Raw genomic sequence first — 19,597 nt, 5'->3', positions numbered from 1 at the left:
AATAGGTATAAGAAGCAAAGGAATTTAAATCCTTCTGCATTTTAATTTTGGAAAATGCTGTTTTCATGCAATGATTTTTTTTTGTAACCAAATACTTTTAAAGGCTGCATTTAGACCTTGGATAGTAACTGAATTAAAAGTTGATTATATTTCAAACAATGAGATCCATGGGGTGGGTAGCAGGATAGCACTTGCAGTGCATCTTATGTGCCTTCATTTTTATAATTACTTAGATCAGGAAAAATGATTGTTGATTATCATGTACATACTTGAAGGCATCTAATTTCTTGTCATGATGAGAAAATTAAAGAAATTACTCCTACGTTAGTCTATTTCAAAACATTCTGGCTTTAATATTTTGATTTTTTGCCCCTGATTCCATTTTTATTATAACAAAAATAGTAAGCATTGACTGTAGAAAATTTGGAAAATACTTCTTAGCATAGAGAAGATAATCACCTGTATTATCTCAGCATTAAAAAATCTTTTAATCTTATTATTTCCTTCTGATATTTTAGCCACACAGACAAGTACATATTTATATAAAATTAGGATCAGTCTTTATATTCTACTTGCTACATCTCATTTATGGTTACTTTGAAGCCATCAAATGATAATAAAAGGAGGAGCTAGGAATTTAGCTCAGTGGTGCCACACCTGCCTTGCAAGCGCAAGGTCCTGAGTTCAATGCCCAGTACTGGGAAAAAAATAAAATAAAATGAGGTTGTAGACTTTTCCCCCCAGGATTGGAGATTGCACCAGAGCCTCACAGATGCTAAGCAAGCACTCTGCTGCTGAGCTACATCCCTAGCCTTTTTACAGTTTGATTTTGGGACAGAATCTCACTGAGCTGGGGTCAGGCTGGGCTCAAGCTTGTGATCTTCCTGACTCAGCCTCCCAGGTAACTAGGATTACAGATCGGGCTACCATGGTTGGCTAGAAATATATCATTTCAAGTGGAAAATGTTCCTGCTACAATATTAAATAAGAAAACAGTATGCATTTTATGTCATTCTTGCTGTTAGCGGCTTGATGACTTGACTGACCCCTTTCCAGGTTCTCTATTATATGATGCATGTTCCATTTTTATGCTGCTTTTGCTTCCTTGTGTCCTCTGATTTTTATGTAAAGGTGCATGTGCTCCTCTTGGGACTTAATTGGTGCAAGTTGAAATAACCCAAGGATCATCTCTATAGGGAAACCTTTGGGAGCAGTTTATTATCTTCTGATTATTTTCTTAGAATCAATTCCTAGGAGTGGAAATATTGGATCTCAGTATACTTTGTATTTTAATTATCTTCTGCAGCAAGGTATTTTAGATATGTTTTCCTTTGTTGGTAGGTAGAATAAAGGATATTTATTCTGCCACTTTTGCCCCAGGTCTTTTCCTTGCCATAGTTTTCTCATCATGATCTTTTACCCTTTCTTTATCTTTTTTTCCTCTGTATTTCATCTCTTCCCGTAAGCCATGTACAGTCTCCTCTCCCTCTCTTCTCTGCTCTCCACCCCTGGAATCCACCTGTGCTGGGTAACATCCTCACACTGATGACCTCCTCCCACTTTGCCTTTTATCCTGTTGTGATGTCATCTGCCTCCAGCCCACTGTCACTAATCTATACAATTGAGAACTATTTCCCCTGACCCAACGTACTGTGCCAGACATGGGGCAGCTCCAAAGGAGCTGGATTTGCAAAAATCCAAACAGCAGATTCAGTTTAAAGATGTACACTATGAGTTTTTATAGTTTCTGTGAATTTAGGAGCTTAAAAAAAAACTATCATAAAAAATTGTTTTCAAATTTTTAGGGGCCAGGGATTTAGGTCTGTGTTTCCGCTGCCTGACTTGCAAGCACAAGGACCCAAGTTTGATCCCTGGTACCCCCCAAAAACCCCCCAAAAACAAAAAAAAAACCACCAAATTTTTTAACATTTACGATCCTTATATTTAGATTTTTAGAAAAATTTTATAATAAGAAATTTAGAGCCCCCAAGTTAGAAATCTCACTAGCTATGCTTTAAGTATTTTCCTTGCAGAAATAACTAAATCATTTTTATAGAAATATCACCTTTTATGGCTGAAAATCCAAGTATGTGGTTGGAAGGGAAATAAATCTACACCAACACTGATGTTGATTAAAATTATTTTTTGCCTCAAAGGTTGGGGCTTAAATGCTGTAGACAAAAATAGTCTGGTCTCCTGATGGATTGAAGATGAACAAAATTAGCTTATAAAGAATATTCCAACCAGATGTCAGGAGATTTGGTAACTGCAATTACAAAGGAAGACAGAGGGAAGGAGGGAAAATTTTTATTTCTACATTGAAACAATGGGCACTAAATGTCATAGGTATTCCAGGTAAGAGAAGGGTACCTGTATTACATTTTCTCAATCAATGTAACTGAATGCCTGCTACATGTCAGACACCAGACTAAGAGACTTGAGGAAGAATGCAAAGATGTACAAATCCTGGCTCGACAATCAGAATCAGATTATAATCAACTCAGAGGAACTTATGCACATAACTGCAAAGGCAAAATAAGGGAAGGTCTTTTTGAATGATACTGAACATCTTCACACTCAGTTCAGGGAGATGGGGAGGGAGAAAGAGAGTTATTTCCAACTGTAGAGATATGTGAAGATGTTTTAGAAAGATGTAGCTTTTGAGCAGAGCCTTAGAGAGGAACTGAAATGAATGTGACAGGCAGAGATGGTTAAATTGTACCGTACTTAAAACAATGCAAAAGGGTGACAATGATGATGATAATGATGATGATGATGAAATCATAGGAGTCATGTTTGGGAAAACAAGTAGATCTATTTGAGTGGAGTGGAAAGTTCAAATAGAAAAGCTGTGTGAGAAAATCCTCAAATACAGGTTAATTAAGCCCTTACCGTTGAAAACTGCATCAACCTGTAGGCTAGCAGTGCTGGGTTTATACACAGACTTGCTCCATCTGAATTACCCTTAGGTGTTAAAATGCACACTCCTGGGCCACATTTTGGATCAAAATCAAGGGCAGAACACTGAGTCCATATTTCTACAGTTTTTCAGGGTGATTCCAATGAACGCTAAAGTCCGAGAACATTTGCTATCGGGGAGATGGTCAGTGAAAGCTTTGGGGCAGGTGAATAGCAGGCAGGAGTGAAATGTGGGTCTGGACCCTGGCAGGCAAAGTGAGCATCCAGAGTGATGGCAGATGGAGAGAGCTTGAGAATGAAAGAGGAGTCTGTGGGACACAGCGACTGGTGGTTGGGGTTTAGAGACAGGAGCAATCGCATGTCACTGTGAAGACCAAGCTTCTGTGGCCAGTAAGACTGGGATGCCATTGTCAGAAATATATGCAATGAATTCTCTTAACATCTGCAGAACTCTATTTTACTCCCATCCAGATAGAAATTCCTCCACAAAATATTTCCAGAATTTTCCATGTGAATCTCATATGTGCTCACGAACCACTCTGATCCTATCTACACCTGCTGTTCTACAAGGAGCAGTCAGAAAACATGATGAATGCTTAAAATTTTAAGATATTTATTACAATAGAAGATACATCGCTATTAATCTCTGTCCTAATACTCTCCTTCACCTTGAACACACTTTCCCTATTGTTCTTGCCACTTCGTGAAGCAGTTCTGCAAGTCCTCTTTCCTGGGTGTCTCTATGAAGTGTGAATACTTTAATTAGCCAAAATGCAGTGAATGCTGCTGCTGCTGAGGGCCATCCAGCAGAAAGGCAGGCTTGTAAAAACTTTACAGTGTGTCCTCATCCAGGTATTCCCCAGATCTGGCACCATGTGACTTCTGCTCTTCCCCAAAGTCAAAACAACCATGAAAGGTCATTGTTTTAAGTCAATTCAGGACTTTGAGGCTGCCATGACAGCACAACTAAAGACGCTCAGGAAAGAGGACTTCCAGACTTGCTTCAGAAAGTGGCAAGAACAATGAGATAAGTGTGTTCAAAGTGAGGGGAAGTTTTTGGGGATTTTTTGTGTTTGTTTTGGTACTAGGGATTGAACTCAGGCCCTTGCACTTGCAAGACAGGCGGCAGAACTACTGAGCTAAATCCCCAGCCCAAGGGGAAGTATTTGGAGGGGGATCAATAGAAATATATTTTTTACTATAATAAATTTTTTAAAACTTTAAATATTCAGCGTACATTTTGATCATACGGCATATCTCTAGGTCAAGTCCCAGAGTGAGACTGCTGAATCAAAGGATAAATAAACATGCAATTTTTAAAGCTACTGGTTTCACCCCATAAAGTATGCACTACTTTGAATACATGCGATTAATGAACATACAGATTCATTAATGTGTAAAACTTCAAAATTTTTGTCAGCAGGGTGAGTGAGTAGCTTCTCAGCAAAGTCTGTGTGGGAAGTTGTAGGCAGGAGTGGGCATGTTGGAACACTCTGTACCTGCCCAGAGCCTACTGACATAACCACAGCCAGTATTCAACAATGTTTTTGTTTTTCTTTTTTTCTGGTACCGGGGATCAAACTCAGGACCCTGCGCTTGCAAGGCAGGCGCCGGAACCACTGCACTAAATCCCCAGCCCAATACTCAACAATGTTATTCAATTATTCAGTGGTGACAAAAGAGACCACCAAGTCTTAAATTTTCATGTTTGTTAGAAATGTGTGTTTAATTAATTGATTGGTTGATTCTTTGTTTTCATGAGCTCTCACTATGTTGCCCAGGCTGGATTCAAACCCCCAGGCTCCAGTGATCCTCTCACCGCAGCCTCCCAAGTAACTGGGACTATGGAAATGTGCCATGGGGCCAGGTTTTAATTTTATTTTTGATTAGCAGTCAAATGGACTTTACTTTTGGCATAAAGCTCTATTAATTGTCACATGTACAGTTTGTAATCACCACTGCAGTACAGAATAGTTGCATCACCTAACAATTCCTCACAGCTGAGCATGGTGGCACATAACCCATGGGGGGATGAGGCAGGAGGATCACAAGTGAGATCCTATCTTAGGAAGGGGGGACTGGAAATGTGGCTCAGTGCAAAGGCCCTGGGTTCAATCCCCAGTGCCACAAACAACAACAACCAAGTGGCCCTGCCTCATGCCATCCCTTTGCAGTCTCACTTCAGCCCCCAATACTCTCAATCATGGGTCAATTCTCTACCCCTGTGCTGTTGTCTTTTAGAGAAGGTCATATACATAGAACTGTACAGTGTTAGTCCTTGGAGCTTGGCTTTTTCCACTCAGCATAATTAGTTGCTTTTTATTACTGAGAACTGTTCCATTGCATAAATGTACCATACCTTATTTACTCATTCACCCACTGAATGGCATTGGAGTTGTTTTCAGTTTGGGATGATTATTAATAGAATTTCTATTAATAGAAACATACATGTACAGTTTTTATGGAAACACAAGTTTTAAGTTCCTCTATATAGTTTGTTTTGCATTTCATGACAAGGTGTATGTAGGGTTATTTTTAAATATTTTAGACATTTATATTTCCTTTTCTATAAATTAATTTCCTTTATTGTTTGGGGGAAGGAATTTGCTTGTGATTTTTATTTTAGAAAAGTTAGCTTGTAGAGCAGATAGGTAGTATTCAAATAAAAATTATGTAGAACTAGAGTTCAGAGAGATACCCAAATACATAGATGAGAGAGTCACACATAGATGGAGAATGGAGAGATGAAGCCATGGGCCTGCAGAGTCTTCCAGAGAGAAAACACACAGGGCTGGACAACAGAATCTATGGGCATGCCCATGTTTAAAATGTAAAAAGAACAAGAGCCAAAGGAAGAAACCAAAAGGGAGACTTTTTCAAGGTCTTGGAAGAACCAGGATGGAGGTCAAGAAGAACCAGGATGGAACAGGATAAGATGTATAAAAGCTAAATGTCAAAGGTCTGCTAAGTAAAGGATTTAAGTCCACGGACACAGTGTTCAGAGGAAGAGAAAATTGCTCCTTGAGAATTCTAAATAAAAGCCATACAATTCATTCTGATTGGACCAGCTAGGTCACATGACCACCCAGCACTATTCACTGTGACTGTAAGATAAAGTACATTGATTGGCCTAGCCAGGTCATGTGCTCCAACACCACAGTTTTCCAGAACCTCATGAACCTCATGGATACCCACAGGAAAATATTGAGTGGAAGACATAGATGCTGAAGAAATAACCAAGAAGTACATAGAAAATGGCCACTGAAGGTGATGTATCCTCTAATTGTAGGAACTTAGACAAAAGCTGTGTGTCAAGTTGAGAAACTGGAGGTAACGTGGAAAATTCAAAGAATTGGGCTTTATTTTAGTGACCAGGAAGCTTTAAAGAAAAAAATTTTGCCTTTTTCCAAAATTGAGGCAACATCAATGCAAATTCATACATCAAAAGAAGGAACCACAGGAAGGGAGACTACGGAGACTGTGAAGGCCAAGTGTCTAAGTCATGAGAAGAATGAGGGCCGAAGTAAAAGGTGGCGAAGCCCCAGCTGCTTCACAGAGGATGTGAGGAGGCAGAGGACTTCCTCTAAGAGGCAGGCAGTCTCCCTCATCAATTCTCACTCATCTTCCATCCATTCTCCTCCCTGCAGTCAGAATGATCATTTACAAGTGAAACTAGCCATGTTGTTACCCACTGAGAGCTTCCCATTGTTACCAGGATACAGTGCTTATGAAGTGGATTGGACTTCCGGTCTCTATGTAAAGTGCCTCCCGCCTGTGTTCACAAGTTCTCTAATCTCAATGGACCAACAAGATCTATACTGTGGCCTCTTTCCCTTTTACATGAGAGTAACCATCTGTTACTCTATGGGTGAGGATTATATTTACTTAATTCACATTGGATCCTGTAGCACTCTGTCTGGCATACAGCAGGCACTCACACATGATTATTGGAAGAATGGGTGGATGCCCACTAAGCTTTGAAATTTGCTTCAGTCTTGATGATTATTTCTAAGATCCAATTCTCTTTATTGTTTACCCAAGTCAAATGTCATTATATTAGACCTAGGCAAAAGAAATGATGAATGAAGTTATTAGGAAAAAAGACTAAGTCTTAAAATACATATATAGATATAAATTAGTATATATATTAATTAGTATATATACTAATATATATATACACACATATATATATACACACACACACACATATATATATATATATATATATATATATATATATATATATGGAGAGAGACAGAGAGAGGGAGAGAGAGAAAGAGAATTGAAGAAACTATGCCAAAATATAGCCAGCATTTTTTACTCTAAGTACTGGAACTATGGATCTATGTTTCTTCTTATACTTCTCAGAGTTTCCCAGATTTTCTACAATGCATGTCTATTAGTTTTTGGTATTTTCCAGATTTTCTAAAGCACTGGGGAACATGTTTTAAATGTTTCAGTTGTAAACTTTCAAAATAATCCACATGGAGCTCAGTAACACAACTATAGCAAGCTCTTCATTCTCTGATTTAACTGTATTAGTCTATTAATGGCATAAGGACTTTATCTTATAATAAATTTTACAATGAGAAAGCTAAAGGAAGAAGATGCATGACACTGAGGAGTTGAAAATATTTTAAGCAGTGAACAAGGGAGGAAAAGGAAGAAAGAAAAACACACTCTAAAATGTTCTGAAGAACGGTGCATCTACTTAATGACACTATGGACACTGTCTGGCTGGGAATATGGGTCAGTGGTAGAGCACTTGCCCAGCATGCACAAGGCTCCGAGTTCAATCCCTAGCTCAGCAAGAGGTGGGGGGGAAGCAAGGGTATGTACAGTGTTTGAAATCCTAATCCCGAAGACAGAGTGGCAAACCTGGCAAGGTAGAGTTTGGGTCCGAATACATCCAAAGTGACTTCTCAAGCCACCCTGCGTATTACACATCACCCACACATCTTATTCCATATCCTCTAAGGAGCAATGCTGTGCTTGCTGGTTTATGTGCTTCTCCCTCAAGCTAACCCCCCTCCAGCCAGCCTGAAGCCCCAACCCCACCTGCCCTAAAAGGTCAGAGCTGCCTCTATAAAGACTATGACAAGACTTGTGAAGTGAGTATTGACATACTTATAAGATCTATGTAATAAACAAAAATGAAGAACCATGCGATTATAGCCATTCATTAAAAAATACAGACATTTATTTGAAAATAGAGGCAAAACTGGAAGAAAATATGTAACATGAATAGCATGCTTTTACTATGTGTAGTTTTTATTTGCAATTTCAAAATTTTGCAAAGCTACACTTTCTTTGAACTCATCCTGTAAAATAAAACAAAGCAGCAGTTTATTTCAAATATCAAATTCACCATATTTGACTCAGAGTAATAGATGGAAACAAGGAAGCCCTCATTGGCTCCCACTTTTCTCTTCTGTCCCTGCAGGATGTGCTGGGTGGTGTCCTGATCACTGCGCTCCTCATTGTTCTCACCTACCCTGCCTGGACCCACATCGACTGCCTGGACTCGGCCAGCCCTCTCTTCCTTGTGTGGATCATCATTGTGCCTTTTATCTTGTGTTACAATTACCCGGTGTCTGAATGCTACAGCCCAACCAGGGCCGATACCACTACCATTATGGCTGCTGGGACGGGAATGATCGTAGGGTTCTGGATCAACCACTTCTTCCATATCATATCCGAGCCCACTGAACCTCTCCCTGTAATTCAGAATATCCTGCCCCTCTCCACTGACAGGTTGGTTTTGGGTCTGACCAAATTTACAGTGGGAATTGTGTTGATCCTCTTGGTTCGTCAACTTGTACAAAGCCTTTCGCTGCAAGTATTGTTCTCATGGTTCAAGGTGGTCACCAGGAACAAGGAGGCCAGGCAGAGACTGGAGATTGAAGTACCTTACAAGTTTGTCACTTACACATCTGTTGGCATCTGTGCTACAACCTTTGTGCCGATGCTACACAAGTTTTTGGGATTACTCTGAGCCTCAGTAGTTGGAAACCACCTACTGGATGAGAGCCAAGGAAGCTGTTGGGTGTGCGATACCGACCACTCATTTTTCTTTAAACAAAAACTTAAGTCATACTTCTGTGTTGTTGAAATCATATAGGTGATGCTGCTGTGCAACTAATGCTGCCATTAGTCTGTAGCCATTGCACTATAGTTGAAGCCAGGCTGAAACCCACCCCAAGTTCTTTAAGGGCACCCTTCTCTTTCTGTTACATGGACTTTGGACTAGTCCTGGGTGCATAGGAAGTGTGGCCTGACTCTAGAATGGCAGTTATCTCATTGGGCTCTGGTGAGCCAACAGAGACGGGGTAAGGTGGAGGTAGAATATCGGTTTAGTCATCACTTTGCCCAGCTCTGAGTCTCATTTCCAAAATTACAGCTTTAGTATAGGAGAGAGGGTGGCACCATATAGCGCTGCATTCTTTGGACAGGGTGACTTCCTTGTGTCATGATGAAATTAGACCATGCCTGTCGGGTGGTAAGACCACTTGGAAGAAAGCTTCCTGTGAGGGGACAACGGCAGGGGCAGAGCTGTGAGACCATGTGGGAAGCCTGTTTTCCTAGCCCTCCTCTCCATCAGGAGTTCATGTTGAAATGGAGCTACTCTTCCTTGGTCACACATTTTGCAGGATCCCCAGTTCTATTCCCATGGCCTTCTGACCCACGGAGAGATTGGCTACTGCCACCTCGACACTGGTGGATGCACCTGAGACTCCTGTTCTCTCCCACTTTGGCCTTCAAGGTCTTCAGTCATTTAGGCTTTCATGTGACCTTGCAACTGGCATCTGTGAAATGGATCAACAGGAGCATGGACGCACTTAATCCTTTGGGGTCCTGACCAAGAGGCGATAGGCCGCCCTGACATTGCCTGGTCCCTGCAAGGCCTCTCTGACAGTCTCCATGTTTCAATTATCTTCTATTAATTCTGTTTTCTCCTCTACTAGGTAGTCTGAGGGGCTCCTTCTCTGCTTTCCCACCTCTTATCTCATGACAACTTTAAGGATCATTAATGCAAAAACAACTTGGGAAAGCTTGTCTTAGAAAGTTGTCTTGGGAAAACAAGCCAACCAAAGGAAACAACACCCATTAAACCTAGTGTAGTCCCCCTTAGACATGGGGTGGGGGGGTGATCATCCTGCACACACCTGCCGGTTCCTTCCCAGGACCCCACTTAGTTCTTAAAAATGAGAAATAGCTATCAACAACTTTCTGACAAGTTACCTTAAATATGTAGTTAACAAAGTATCTTCCAAGGAAGAGTGTCCCAACCTCCAAAGCCAATTTTTCATGCTTCTAACACTTCATCACTACGTGCACATTTGGGAAAAATCAGCCTCCTTAACCTGAGTTCTGAGCCTTTGGGTCCTGCATTTAAACCAAAAACCACATTTCCCCTCTGATTTCAAATCATCTCCATGGCCTTACTGTTGGGATGATTTCCGGTATGTGACTTAGTGCTCCAGTTTCCCAAGAAGCATAATTTTTAGCAGAACATCCCCATTTTTCTTAAAACCCTTCTCACATTTATCATAGTTAGGCAGGGATCAAAGTGACTCAGCATTTGAGTTTTTGTTTTTTGTTTTTGCATTAAACTGCCCAGAATGGGCAGTGCCATGATCGAGAGGAGCCAGGCCAGCTTACAGGCACTCTGGCCTCTTCAGTGCAGGGGTTGCTGGCTGGATGGGACACTTTCCCCTCTGCAGCTGCCAAACCCGAGTTGGCTACACTGGATACTATTTACACAGAATGATTTTAGTCGACTTGTCTGAAGCCAAGTGACAAAGGGACCAGCTTCCCCCACTTGTATCTTTGAAAAAGAGGTGCTAGAACCACTGTCACAGCACTGGGTGTGGCAATCCATACAAAATTTTTACAGTTGTCCCTTTGAAGACCCCGTAATAGAAAATGTGATCAGCCATCTGGGTGTACTTACAGCTGTATTTACCAAATTTGCACTGAGGATGACTATTTTAGTCACAGAACATTAAAGAATGGCCAAAGGATTTGTCATGATTGATCACTTCTTACAGTACCTGAGAACAGAAATAGGAGAATGAAAAGAATATATTTGTAGCCAAAGATGGTGGTTGGCACACGCCTGTGATTCGAGCTACTCGGGAAGCTGAGGCAGGAGGATCACAAGTTCAAGTCCAGCCTGGGCAACCTAAGGGGACCCTCTTCAAACTAAACATTTTTGCAAAAGGCTGGGGGTGTAGCTCCGTGCTAAAGTGCTTGCGTAGTATATAAATGACCTTGGGTTTTATCCCCGGCATCAAGGGAAAAACAGCCACACTTCTTTTTTGAGTACGCCTGTTCTGTGGCCTAGAATTGGGCAGAAGCTGAGTGCAATGTTATTACTGGATCCAAATTTGCTTTTGCTCACCCTCTTCCATGCATCCCCACAGAGCACCTCACTCAATCAATCGCATGCACTTGGATGCACTCACACCTCCGCATGTCCCTTCAGAGTGAGTCTCCTTTCAAAAACTCTGGTTTTCTCTCTGATGAAAGACCGCCCCCTGCTGGTATGGCTCCAGTCTTGGTCCAAAGCCTCTCTTGGTCTGGAGTCTTGGAGATTAAGAATTGAAAGGTCAAGCTTACCACAATGTGACCCTTCTATAAGCCTGAATTCTGTGGCCTGGCCAACTTTGACACCAAGGCCCTCAGGATTAGTGTCCCGTCCAAGAGCCAGGCAGAATGATACCCTTTTCCTGTCCCCATCTTCCCCAAACCCATTACTGAATGTGGGCCAACATGCCTATCCTGTCTCCTTCATCCTGAACAGCTGTCATTTCTTGCCAGTTTTTCTCAGAACTGCACCAGAACAGAATACACGGGGTGGGGCAGGGGGCCCATACAGACAAGATCCTTGACCTCCAAACTCTTAAACGGCAGTGGCTGAAATCACTGCACAACCTGCCCAGTGGTTCACTGAAACGTGAAATTTTCTTGCCCAGACAATTTAAGCTTCCCGAATGTAATCAATGCATGTGGTGTTTTAGAACCATATGTTCTTGCTTTCTATTTTGGAAGCCTTCAGCTGTCCTGCTTATGTACTGTATGTAAATTTATTCTTTTAAAAATAAAATCATTTTTTGTTTGAGTATGATTTCTTATTGAATGCTTTGAAAATCACCATTCTGTGTCCTTGATTTGTTTTCTTCACCTAGATCTTTGCTCTTTCATTGGACTGGACTTGGAGAGAGGGAACCAAAATAAGTGGCAAGCTATAAATTCTTGGTTGTTGTTATAATTCGATCACATGCATATGCTGGTGAACTTCACAATAACACAGGCATGATAAATTGGAAATCAGTGGTACAGCGACATGCTCAAGTTCCCAACTACTTGATACTAAAGAGTGTCCTTTTATGGGCCGGGGATTTAGTTCAGTGGTGCCGCACCTGCCCCACAGGTGCAAGGTCCTGATTTCAATCCCCAGTACCTAAATAAATAAATAAATAAATAAATAGAGCATAGGTGAGTATACTCCCTGCTGAACTGAGAGAACACTACCCTAACTCAAATTCACATCGCTGCAACAATATGCTGTGCCCTGGATTTGCTGTTTGACATGGTACAAGAAGTTGACTCTCTTATTCGCAAGGACAAGTCTAGCACTCGATTTATACTTTGAGCAGGAAGTTCCTTGTATTTATTACCTAATATGATGGGCACCGTGGGGATGGGATGTCCTGGAGTTTTCCCAGGAGAGAAGAAGACACAAGGTCACAGAATTGCAATGCAAGATCTGAAATGTTAAGGCTGTAGGAAAAAGATAACTACACCATGGGATCTGGGAGGAGGGGGAAATTAATTCCAGCTTACGGGCTGTAGCAACTCAAAGATGACTCTGTAGAAGTACAGCATGAGCCAAGCTTAAACAGATGGGGTTGTCCCTGGTCAGAAGCGCTTCTCCGAACATTGCCAGGTCTTATAGGAAAAACTCAAACCAAACCTGCTTCTCTGCACTGTGTCAGCATAAGAGCATGAGTGCAGTGGAGTGAAGGATGTGCAAGGGGCTTGGGTGCTGCAAAACCAAGCCACAAGGACAGGAAGGAAGTGTAAGGAGCCCCTTCCAGAGGAGGGAACATCCAGGGTCGTTTCACACACTCTTCCGTCACCCCTCATCTGTGTATTTCCCAGTCTGCCTCAGGCATCTTCCCCTTCTCATCTCTGAACTGCTCACTCACAACTTCATGCCCACGGCCCCTGGTTCTGTCCTGTGTGAAGATGACCAGCAGCTGGGAACTTGCCCCGTGTCCTCCTGGGTCTTCTCCTTACTCAGTTCCTTGAACTAGTCCTGTGCAACTTCATTTGTAAAATACCTTATCATGATCCTGGCTCTTCTGGAGTTCCCTAAATGTGCTCTCTCTCTCTCTCTCTCTCTCTCTCTCTCTCTCTCTCTCTCTCTCTCTCTCTGAGTGAATTCCTGATTCTGTAGTAAGAAGCTACATAAAACCAAGTGGAATTGGAGTATACACTGACCTCTTAATAGTTGTTTTCCTCAAAGCTGCTTTTCTTTTTAAAAAGCTTTTAAAAACCATACTGGCCTGTAATCCCAGCACTCAGGAGGCTGAGGCAGGAGGACTGCAGCAAGTTCAAGGCCAGCCTGGGCTATATAGTGAGTGCAGGGCCAGCCTGAACTACAAAGGGAGACCCTATCTCAAAAATTTTTTTTTAAATTAAAAAAAAAGCATACTGAAGGGGTTTGGTGTTTAAAAGTCCTATGACAACTCCTCCTTTCTGCAAACATAAGAGTTTAATAAATTACTTCAGGCGCAACATGTATCCATTGTTTTCCTAAAGTGGGGCACACCTGTAGGACAGACTTGAATATTTACAGATGCACATAAAGAATGAGAGTTGAATGTGGGCCATGAATAGAATATTAAATTCTTAAAACTGTAGCCACATGAGACAAGGGAGCTATATGAAGCCAAAAATTCTTCTTCCTTTTCCACGCCTGTCTACATGGCATGCAAAAACAAACAAGAAAAGCTAAGATGTAGCTAGGAGTTCCGGCTGTAACGCTCCTTTTATGCACAGGCTTAACACATCTGCTGGCCTTGCTCTTTCTTGCTATGACATCAGGGTCCCCTTGGACACAGCACAAATCAGATTTTTTCCAATGCAGGTGGCCCAAGAATGTCAGTACCTCTTTAATATGCACAAGGCTGGCCTCAGATCATTGCAAGTGGGATGGGGTGACGTTGTGCACTAGCTGTGTGCCTGTGCCTGCAAGGACAGAGTCATCTACCTGTGTGCACGCGTCGAGAGATGGCTGAGGCCTCTAAGGATTCTGGTCTGCAGGACCCCTCTGCCACGTGGGAACCAGATGGATGGCACTGTGAGTGGGGTGTATCATGCACAGAGCATACTAAACAGACCATTTTAGCCATCTTAGTTATGCACCGATAAAAAGATGTGTAAGGATCTTGAAGATCAAAAAGGGATTTTCATTATGTCCCCATACAAAGCCCAGCCTAGGGCCTCCGCGAATTCCTGAATCCTCTCACCTGATCTTCCCGCAGCATTTGTTCATGGGGCGCCTCTCTGTCTGGCGTATCTTGCTTCACCTAACTCTGAGTCAGCCCAAGTGCTTGTTGCAATGTGCTGCCCAAGACACATAGCCAAGAGATCTCTAACCCCACCCATCTCTTCCTGGGCTTTTGTTCCTTATCTGTCCTGCAACCACACAGGCTTCCATCCATTGTAACTGGTGTATCTTGACAGCCCAAAGGAAGTGCTCATTTTAGGGGCAGGCTTGTTTTCATTCCTCATGACAAGTTGAGGCTTGTGGAAAACAGAAAATTCTCTTTGCTTCCAAGTTTGGTGTCAAAAAGGCACATTTATTGAACCCAGAGTCTTCACACTGAGCTACATCTCCGCCTCGCCCCACCCCTTTTTATGAGTCAGTCTTGCTAAGTCTCTAAACTGTCCAGGCCAAGGTTGACTTGGAATGCTCTTGCCTCAGCCCAGGTTGGTTTTCCCATCTCAAGGGCCAGATTTATTTGGTGTCTGACAAGTGCTCTCAATTTCAGTACAGAAGCAGCTCTTTCTTAGCCTCGAGTGTCTCCTAAGTGTGGAGGAGGGCTGTTTGGAACTTTCTAATGCAGAGCCATGGGATGCTCCTGGCTTCCTCAAGCACAGTGAAGGCCAAACTTCACGAATGAGGAGTGGAAAACTTGTGTGGTCCATGAGCTGTTTTTACCACACTGCACTTGTCACTGGAAGAGAACAAGCACAGGTTTGGCCAGACGTAATTCTACCAATCCCTTTGCTGGAGATTATTTACTCAGCCTACAGTCTGGGTACAAGGTCCATAGCCACCCTTTCTGTTCACCTGAAAGCGAAAGCAGAGCAGCAGGCCTAAGCTGTAGTGGACACTGAAACTGCTTTGTCTGCTTTGCCCTTTGTGGTGCCCAGCTTGTTTGTCAAGCGAGGTCGACACCTCTGCTTTTAATCAAGGTCATTTTCCCTACACCAACTGTGGTCAGGGGCCTTAGGGAGCTGCTGATTATCCCAGAAGTATACTAGTGCCTTAACATTACGGATGCCAGTTTGTGTTGTTTTTTTAATGTTAGGTTTCAATATGCCTTAGTTTCCTCAGACTGCCACACCAAAATACCATGGGCTGAGTGGTTCATAAACAGCAACTTATTTCTCACAGTTCAGGAAGCTGGGGGTTCAAAGTCAAGGCACAGTCCAGGTAGCTTTCATTCTGAGGCCTTTCTGACTTACTGGTGACCTCTTGTCATGTGAGCACCAAGTGAGGAGACAGAGAAAGCACAAGCTCCCTGCCGTCACCTCACAGCACTCATGACAAGGACCACACCTTTACAGCTTATCTAGTCCCAATTACCTTCCAAACGCCACTGCGGCGAGGGGATAGGCTTCCAATATATATATATGTTGGGGGTACAGATCTTCAGTCTATAACACTGCACATAAAGATCCTGATAACATAAGCCAGAACTTAGAATTCTGGTACCAAATGGGTCAAATGCTTTAGCTGCTAAAAAGGCATATTTTGCTTAAAGTATCTGTGTTCCTTTAAGGCCACCTGTCTTTTTTGACAAGATGGACAGAAGAGACAAGGCCAATACCTAAGCACTAAGGTTATTGATATTTATACGAAACCCCAAGCACAGAGGTTGACTGAGAAGCAAGATTTTGAGTAATGTTCTTTTTTATTCTCCCTTCTCTATGGAGAGCAGAAGTAGCAGTAAGGCTGACTGTTTTCTAGTTGGGCTACTCCTATTTAAAGTTTAAGAATACTCAATCAATGTGTTTTCAATTCATAACACATCCTTTGACCTGGTAAAGCCTGCATCTAGGAATGTAAGCTAGGGGACTATTGTAACACTCAAGTATAAAAGTCACATCTAAAAGTCATATTTAATTAATGCCATGCACCTCTATGCCTATCAAACACCAAATGTGGGGCCGGGGATTTAGCTCAGTGGTTCCACTGCCTGCCTTGCAAGAACAAGGACTCGAGTTCGATCCCCAGTACCAAAAAAACCCCAAAAAACAAAAAACAAATGTGGGTGTTTAGACTGTTGCATCCATTAGGACTGGTTTTTCTTGGGCTCTATGCCAATGCTATTTGAGTTTGCTGAACATTGCAACAGCAAAGGGTTGGAAATAAATGTCCACCAACAGAAGAGCCGAACAAATTGTCATGTGTACAATAGAATACTGCACCATCTAAAATCCCCAGCCCTTTTTATTTAGACAGGGACTTGGTAAGTTACCTAGCCTATCCTCAAACTGGGGATCCTCTTGTGCCCAGTGGTACAATTTTTTATGGTGGGTTTGCGATTTTTAACTTGTTTTTCAGTATCTTTTACATTTAAAAGAAACTTGTAAAACCTTGATATTTTGGATCAGTCAATAATACAAACCACTGAGTTGTGGACCCCAAGTCACTTGTGTTAGGTGTCTCAAAGCATTTATTGGCCATGTGACTTCTGAGCAAATGAACAATCTCTCTGAAGTTTAACTGTTTTCATCCTATAAATCAAAACTTCCTATTCTATCCCAATTATTAAACCACAAAGTAAAAACATGAAGCTCACATGTGAGAATATAAACACAAGAACGATGTGGGAATGTCTAGCTGTAAGCTAAAACAAAAATCAATTATGCCTAATTTTCCTTAATAGCAGAACTCCTTTTTACTGCAGCATGTCTTCTTCAATAAAGACTTCTGGCAAAATCCCCCCCTGGCTTCAATTCAGATGTTTCATCCAGGGCCAGGGTAAGATGAGCTGGCTGTGAAGCCTCCACTCACAAGCTAGGTTTGATTCTTCTAACATAGGTGATACTGTTTTTCTTCCAATTGTTTCCTGCTTCAAAAACATGGGCAGAAACAATGCATGGAGGTGATCTTTCCTCATTTTGTGCAGGGATACACTGTATAATTAGGTATTAGTGGTGTTTTCATTGAAAGTAATTTCTGGCCATCTAAAAAAATATTCAGTTGGCATGGGGATTTAGCTCAGTGGTTCCACTGCCTGACTCACAAGCGCAAGGACCTGAGTTCAATCCCCGGTACCAAAAAAAAAAAGAGAGGAAAAAAAATATTCAGGTGGTTGGCTGCTAACAGAACAACGGTTCCACTCACTCCAACAGTGGCTATCATAATTTACAAGCCATGATTTTAAATGTAGAGAACCTGAAACTGAGGCCTAATATCTTATTAGTAGTTAGACCAGTAAGTGGTCATGAGCAGAGATGCCAATTCTAAAATTCATGCTACTTTACCCTGCATATACATTAGCTGTTGTTGCGCAGTTAAAATCATTACAATGCCACATGCTGCATTAGTTTTTCTCTCAGCTTTATAGAGGCACACCCTACATCTTACGTACAATTTCTACCTCAACTGACACTGAATCTCTACTGCCTGGTTTCCTCTTAATCCTCAGCAGTCAATTCCATTCCCTGAAGGGCCAGGGATGTAGCTCAGTGGCATCACAACTGCCTGGCAAGCTCAAAGTCCTGAGTTCAACCCTCAGTACCAGGAAAAAATAAAAATAGAAAAAAATTAAAGTTCCTAGATTTCCATTCCCTGAGCTGTCACCAATCTGATTTTGACTTTTCTAGAATTTCATTCAAATGGAATCACATGTAGTCTTCAGGGTTTGGCTTCTTTCAGTGAGCATAAAACTCTGAGATCTGTGTTGTTCTGAGATCAGTAGTTCATTCCTTCTGCTAAGAAGTACTCCATGGAATGGATATACTACAATTTACAGCTACTATAAATAACACTGTGAACATTTGCATACAAATCTTTGTATGGCCATATGGCTTAACCCACAAGTGATGGCTAGATTGTAGGGATGTTTCGTGCTTTGAAAAACTGCCAAATACCTAAAGTGGCTGTACCATTTTACATTCTCAGTAGCAGTATGTGATAGTGTCACCTGTCTCACTAGTCTTTTAAATTTAAGCAGTTTCAATGGGTATACAATAGTTTGCCGCTGTGGTTTTTATTTGCAGTTCCCTGATGTCTAATGGTGCTGAGTGTCCGGACATTTGCTTACTGGCATATGCAGATTCATCCATCTTCCGGGAAAGCCTGTGCATCCACACATCTTACTATGCTAGACAATGCCGCCCTGATTTAAGGCTGTAATATGGTTGAATTTGTTGGTTAGTAAGCTCAGCAAAAGCTCCATAAATATAATTCTCTTTCAACTATCTTTGTTAGCAATTTCTACTGGTACTTACTTTAAAATTTTATATTTTATCATGTTTTTTTATCATCTCGGTGGTAACTGGGAATGTCCACAAACATTAGACCCAATTTTTTTTTTCAAGACAGTAGGTCCTTGTTTCGAGATGGATTCTAGATTGAAGCATGAAATTTAGAAATTAGGATGTAAGACAAGGAGGACTGGCAGAAACCTGGTTGCAGAGAACAGGAGATCTTATACTTCCCTCTAAAACAAGACCAAAACTAGCGACTCAATTGAGTGTTTAAAATCTTGGTTTTATAACTGACAAATAACAGTAACATGTACGGCCTACCTGGCCCCCTTTTAGCAGAACACATCTATGTTGCATGTACCTGTGCTTTCTCTCACAGTGCCATAGAGGGTAAAAAAAATACCTTTGCAAGTATGAATATGCCACAATGACACTCAGTATTCTATGAAATTAATATGCACCAGTAAGCAAATAAATACATCAAGTATTTTGAACACCTGTGTTACAGGTTTTTCTTTCACTTTAAAATAACTTCAAAGCCTGTAACTGCTTGACCATAATTGATTTTTAAAGGTTTTCGAAAAACAGTCTTGGTTCCAGTGCCGGCCTCACAAGTGCCAGGTCCCGAGTTTGATCCCCGGTACCAAAAGAAAAATAAAATAAATATTCACTAAAAATAGTTATATTCTGTTGTTTCCCAGTGACAAATGCATGTAAAGGCGAAAGCTAAAAGCCATGGTTACCTCACACTCTGCAATGTGCATTCTAATCAATGACCTTGTCTCATCGATAAGGAAAAAACAGGATCCTGTTATGCAGGAGTCACCGGTGTCAGCAAGAAGCTCTGATGACTGAGCAGCACTACCTGCTTCCAGAACCAGTTTGCCACGCCCGGAAATGGCCCTCTTTAGCACCACAGTGCAGTGTCACACAGATA

At 41.7% G+C, this 19,597-nt stretch overlaps 1 protein-coding gene across 2 annotated transcripts in view; it reads left to right on the top strand.

The window, feature by feature from the left end:
- Positions 1–12,043, top strand: part of Sgpp2 (sphingosine-1-phosphate phosphatase 2) — a 121,441-nt gene extending 109,398 nt beyond the window's left edge. For both annotated transcript variants that reach the window (XM_004864477.3, XM_004864475.3), the window contains one exon: positions 8,363–12,043. In XM_004864477.3, the coding sequence (XP_004864534.1) occupies positions 8,363–8,914 (552 nt within the window). In that variant the 3' untranslated portion in view covers positions 8,915–12,043. The remainder of the gene's footprint in view (positions 1–8,362) is intronic.
- The last annotated feature ends 7,554 nt before the right edge of the window (positions 12,044–19,597 follow it).

Source organism: Heterocephalus glaber, unplaced genomic scaffold (genome assembly GCF_053883595.1).
Source record: "Heterocephalus glaber isolate CG9 unplaced genomic scaffold, H.glaber_assembly_v1.0 deba00000621, whole genome shotgun sequence".
Classification (NCBI taxonomy): Eukaryota; Metazoa; Chordata; class Mammalia; order Rodentia; family Bathyergidae; genus Heterocephalus; species Heterocephalus glaber.
The sequence above is the reverse complement of the archived record's forward strand: the minus strand, read 5'-3'. Positions and strand labels throughout refer to the sequence as shown.